At 32.9% G+C, this 6,000-nt stretch overlaps 1 protein-coding gene across 1 annotated transcript in view; it reads left to right on the top strand.

Moving 5' to 3' along the window:
- The window catches only part of hspb1 (heat shock protein, alpha-crystallin-related, 1), a 5,472-nt gene extending 689 nt beyond the window's left edge, over positions 1-4,783 (top strand). Inside the window, exons 2-3 of the mRNA XM_079871882.1 lie at positions 2,716-2,779; positions 4,011-4,783. Of these exons, the coding sequence (XP_079728008.1) occupies positions 2,716-2,779; positions 4,011-4,179 (233 nt within the window). The 3' untranslated portion in view covers positions 4,180-4,783. The remainder of the gene's footprint in view (positions 1-2,715; positions 2,780-4,010) is intronic.
- The last annotated feature ends 1,217 nt before the right edge of the window (positions 4,784-6,000 follow it).

Raw genomic sequence — 6,000 nt, 5'->3', positions numbered from 1 at the left:
TTTAGACATCATTTTTAATGTTTATTTTATTTATTATGACTTAGTATCTCATAATTGCAACTTTTTAATCTCATAGTTAACACTTAGTATCTACATTTTTTACGTTTTATGTCATAATTATGCATTTGTATCAATAATTGATTTTTAATCTTGTAATTATGACTTTTTGTCAATTATGACTTTTATGTCATAATTGACTTATCTCATAATTATGACTTTGTATCTCATAATTGCAACTTTTTAATCTAATAATTAACACTTAGTATCTCATAATTTTGACATTTTATGTCATAATTATGCATTTGTATCCATAATTGATTTTTTTCATCTCGTAAAATGATGAATTTCATCTCATGATAACTCGACTTAAAATCTTTTTTCTCAATTATGACTTTTTATGACATGATTGACATCTCATAATTATGACTTAGTATCTCATAATTTCAATTTATTGTGATATAATTATGGCTTTTTATCTCATAATTATGACTTAGTATCTCATATTGATGTTTTATGTCATATTTATGCATTTGTATAATTGATATTTTTCTCATAATAATGACTTAATTTCTTATAATTTAAACTTTTTGTCACAATTATGACTTTTTATGTAGATAAGTTTTAATTCACTTATCTCATAATTATGACTTAGTATCTCATAATTTCAATTTATTGTGTCAATTATGGCTTATATCTCAAAAATTTGAATCAGTATCTCATAAAGTCACATTATTTAGATATAATTACGGCTTTTTATCTCATAATTATGACCTTCTATCTCATAATTTCAACTTTTTTCACAATTATGACTTTTTAAGTCATAATTGACTTTTTACCTCATATTTTTTACTTATTGTGTCATAATTATGGCTTTTAATCTCAAAATTGTGCCTTAATATCATCATTTTTACTTATTGAGTAATAATTATGCCTTTTTATCTCAAATTTATTTGTATTTTTTTCTAATATGGTGTAAATGGTCTTCCATAAGGAAGAGAGGGGGTCGAGTGTGAAGTAAAGGACGGCTGCTGAATAACAGATGTTGCTGGGAGAGTTGTATCTTCTGTAGGGCGGGAGCTGATAAACGAGGCCAGCAAAATTCCTGAGATATTACACAGCCAGAGCACAGAGCGGTTAAAACGGCAGGATAATGTGTGTTAACTGACGTGTGCAAGAGAGTTATTGCTCTTTCACAGCTCATCACGAGACTTTGTGTCATTTAACATTTTGTATGCAAGATCTTTGTTGTTTGGTATGGAAAAGAAATGCATCAGATTTCAGAAGTAAAATGGCTGGTGAATAGGGAGCATTTCATATTAATCTAGTGAAGTAATACACACTGGACTCTTTTAAAGGGGTGTTTGATTATGATTTAACTTTTCTAACTTTAGTTAGTGTGTAATGTTGCTGTTTGAGCATAAACAACATCTGCAAAGTTACAACGCTCAAAGTTCAAAGCAAAGGGAGATATTTGCTTTTAAAGAAATCGCTTTTTAAGGACTACAACAAACGGCTGGTAGAGACTACACCACATTCCTCCCGGGTTAGTGACATCACCAACCCTAGAATTTACATAAACCCCGCCCCCTGAACACGATTTATAGATTATCAAGACAGAATATGCTAATCAATGACTAGAAGATAACTACACATCAGCTTCATAAATTCATCAACTAACCATTCAGAAATGTCCTGTTGCTTCTACATGTTGTCTCTTCTTCTTGAGTCTCTCCATCATTGTCTGACTCCGGTTTGAACATAAAAGGCTAAAAGTTTTTGAAATTTTCAGTGCATGTGTGTGTGAGGTAAAATGACACAAGCTCTTGAAGCTCCGCCCCCTGTGCCGGGAGCAGCAGCTCATTTGCATTTAAAAACGGTGCGTTTTTGCTCACCCTCAAAAAGTGACAATTTTAACATGTTATATAAAAATATCTGTGGGGTATTTTGAGCTAAAACTTCACACACACACACTCTGGGGACATTAGAGACTTATTTTACATCTGGTGAAAAGGGCATTATACCACCCCTTTAAATGACTCTCATATCACATCCATCTCTGTGTTGGTCTCTATCAGATGATAAGGTCCTCTGAGGTTTCTTGTTGTCTACACAAACACAGCCGGTGCTGGGTTACAGAGTTTGAGCTTTGAGGAACACTGAAAGGACAGCGAGGTCAAATGAACCATGTTGTGTTGCACACATGATTTAGAACAGAGGAAACATGAACATGAAGCTCAGTCAATGTGCGGTTAAACACTCTTTACTGTCACAAAGAAGTGTGTGACGTGTCTGTGACATTAACTCACATCAATGTGAACATTGATTGATAATGCATAACAATCCTATAGGGTGTAGCTAGGATTAGGATTTGGTTGAGGGTTAGTTTCATGTAATTATGCATAATTTACTGTTATTACTATGGTAATACATGTAAAATATGTAACAAGGACACTGTAAAATAAAGTGCTACCATAAAACCTTATTGTAAAGTGTTACCGAGATCTTATAAATAAGTGATTTCATATAAAAATAGAGATAAATACAGAGTGGATAGCACATCATTTGATCCAATGAGATTTTAATGAGAAATATTGTTGCAGATGTTGGTATTTTTAGATCTTGTCATTTTGAGCTCAGTCTCCATTTGCTCTCCTTTTAATCTGAGAGAAATAATCTCACTTGTGTGTCTTCTTTTCGCGTCTGATCTACATGCAGGCAAACATGAGGAGAGGAAGGATGAACACGGCTTTGTGTCCAGATGTTTCACCAGGAAATACACGTAAGTCCTGAGATGCTGATGAAGCACACTTGATCATTTAGACTTTTTCTTATAATTATGCATTTTTTTTATTCATAAATAATTTTTATCTCGTAATTATGACTTATTATCTCATTATTTCAACTTTGTCACAGTAATGACATTTTATGTTGTAATTGACTTGTCTCAGAATTATGACTTATTATCTCATAATTTCAACTTATTGTGTCATAATTATGGCTTTTATCTAATAATTATGACTTAGTATCTCATATTGACGTTTTATGTCATTTATGCATTAGTATAATTGATTTTTCATCTCGTAATTATGACTTAATTTCTTATAATTTTAACTTTTTGTCACAATTATTACTTTTATGTCTTAATTGACTTATCTCACAATTATGACTTAGTATCTAATAATTTCAACTTATTGTGTCATAATTATAGCTTTTATCTAATAGATATGACTTAGTATTGACGTTTTATGTCATTTAATGCATTTGTATAATTGATTTTTTATCTCATAATTATGACTTAATTTCTTATAATTATTTTATTTTGTCACAATTATGATTTTTATGTCAGAATTGATTTATCTCACAATTATGACTTAGTATCTAATAGTTTCAACTTATTGTGTCATAATTATGGCTTATTATCTCATAATTATGACTTAGTATCTCATATTGACATTTTGTCATTTATGCATTTGTATAGATATTTTTATCTCGTAATTATGAATTAATTTCTTATATTTTTTTGTCACAATTATGATTTTTATGCCATAATTGATGTATCTCACAATTATGACTTAGTAACTAATAATTTCAACTTGTGTCATAATTATGGCTTATTATCTCATAATTATGACTTAGTATCTCATATTGACATTTTGTCATTTATGCATTTAACTATTCTGTCTCGTAATTCTGACTTAATTTCTTATAATTTCAAGTTTTTGTGTAATAATTATGGCTTATTATCTCAAAATTATGAATTAGTATTTCATCAATTTAACTTATTATGATTTAATTATGGCTTTGTATCTCAATAGTATGACTTAGTATCTCATAATTTGCTGATGCGGATGAAGCACACTTGATAGGTAGGATCAAGAAGCACTATCCAGGGTGGGACCAACAGCTTTTGACAATGATTCATGCATCACATTGCATAATACTTCACATCATCATCATTATGATATTGCTTTGAGAGGAAGGTGTGGTGACGCGAGTGTGTTGTGTTGCAGTCTGCCCCCTGGTGTGGACTCTGAGAAGATCATCTCCAGTCTGTCTCCTGAGGGCGTCCTGTCCATCGAAGCTCCTCTGCCCAAACCTGCAATCCAGGGCTCAGAAATCAACATCCCTGTGAATACCGGCAGCAGCGCAGCGACCGTCAGCACGACAAAGAAACCCTGAGCACTGCACACACACACAAACACACACACACACACACTGTCTGGTTCGCTATCTTTGTGGGGACTCTCCATAGACATAATGGTTTTCATACTGTCCAAACTGTATATTCTGTCCACTTACACTACCCCTACCCCTAAACCTTCCCATCGCACACACACACACACACACACACAAACACACAAACACACACACACACACACACACACACACACACACACACCCGACCCCTAAACCTACCCATCACACAACTTTCTGCATTTTTACATTTTCAAAAAAACTCATTCTGTATGATTTACAAGCTACACACACACACACACACACACACACACTGCATTCCCATCTCATTTTTTTTATGTTTTTGTTTTTCATACATGTGATTCTTTCTTCTCCTCCTCTCTTAGTAAATCACAATGTGCACAGCAATCTCTCGAAAACATGCCCATATTTCACCCCCAAATCAAAAGAAAGAATAAATACAAAATTATATTTTTGGACAAAATAAGCCTATAATATGTTTTCATGACAATAAACCATTTTACCCCAGATTCTTATTGTAATGAAAAATATTGAATAATAAACACTGAAAAATATTTCATTTACACTAGTATTTGTTGCAGTGAATTTAATCATATGCATTTTTTTGGGGGGGGGGTTTCATTTTGAGATGAATTATGGACATTTCTTCAGGAGCTTCACATAAATGCTGGTTTTGCTACATTTTTAAAACCTTTTCTGAACCACTAGTAAACATACACAGTCAGGCACAATAAAAATAATGTTTGTTTTCATAATCGTATTCATTGTTTTCATCTGCTTCTGTCACCTGGTCCATGTTAGCTATTAATGTTAACCAGTAGTCAAATACTGTAGCGGTTTAGCGATAAACTACTGTTGTGGGTATTGCATCCTTTTTAAAAACCAATCTGACTCCATATTAAACTTTTAACTGCCACATCAATTACTGATGCCTTTGGGTTTCTGAGGCATTACATTATGTTCTACAATAAAGGCTTTCCCATCATGAGCTATTCTAATGGTAGAATTGGGAATAAACAACTTCAAGGCAAGGCAAATGATTATCTGGCATTTGTCTGTTATCTCATTATGATTGAGACCATCATTTATTAAAGCAATAAGCCCCGCGCGCAAGCCGTGATTTACGGTGGATTTAGAACAGGGGCGTTGTTAGACGCGGAACGGAGTGCCTAAAACCCCCTTAGCTGTTCTAAATTCACTGTAAAACACGGCTTCAAGGGACTTATTGCTTTTATAAAACGGTTACTCCATAAAAATATTAAGTTTAATATTTATTTTATTCATAAAATAAACACTAGAAACAAAAAATATAACGTTATAATCCTCCGCCAAGCAATATAGTTCCAAAGAGGTTGCCAAGCAACATATGCAGCAACAAAGAATCACAAACGGCAGTTGCGCAGTAATACTAATGTAATGCGGTCACACATGTTTGTCGAGTAATTTACAACGGCTTCGAACGCGGATCAACCAATCAGAATCAAGGACCGGAACTATCCGTTTTATAAATATATTTTGAATAATTTGACAATCCTCTCAACTGAAAATCGGATATCCGACTGGACTTGTATATGACAGAAGTGAGATGCTTGTTCATGACTGTCTCTCTCACACTACAGGAAACAATTTTGCAGAATATTTAATGAATCAAACAGATCATTACAGTTATTGACTGTAACTGTAAGAGGTGCCTTAAAATAACAAAGAAGAGATAAAAACGGGTAGAAACCACCTAAATAAGTAATAGAAATTGTTTGAAATGTTTTATGCATAATGTATTTCATA

This window comes from Squalius cephalus (genome assembly GCF_949319135.1).
Source record: "Squalius cephalus genome assembly, chromosome: 5".
Taxonomy (NCBI): Eukaryota; Metazoa; Chordata; class Actinopteri; order Cypriniformes; family Leuciscidae; genus Squalius; species Squalius cephalus.
This window is presented reverse-complemented; position numbering and strand designations above follow the sequence as displayed.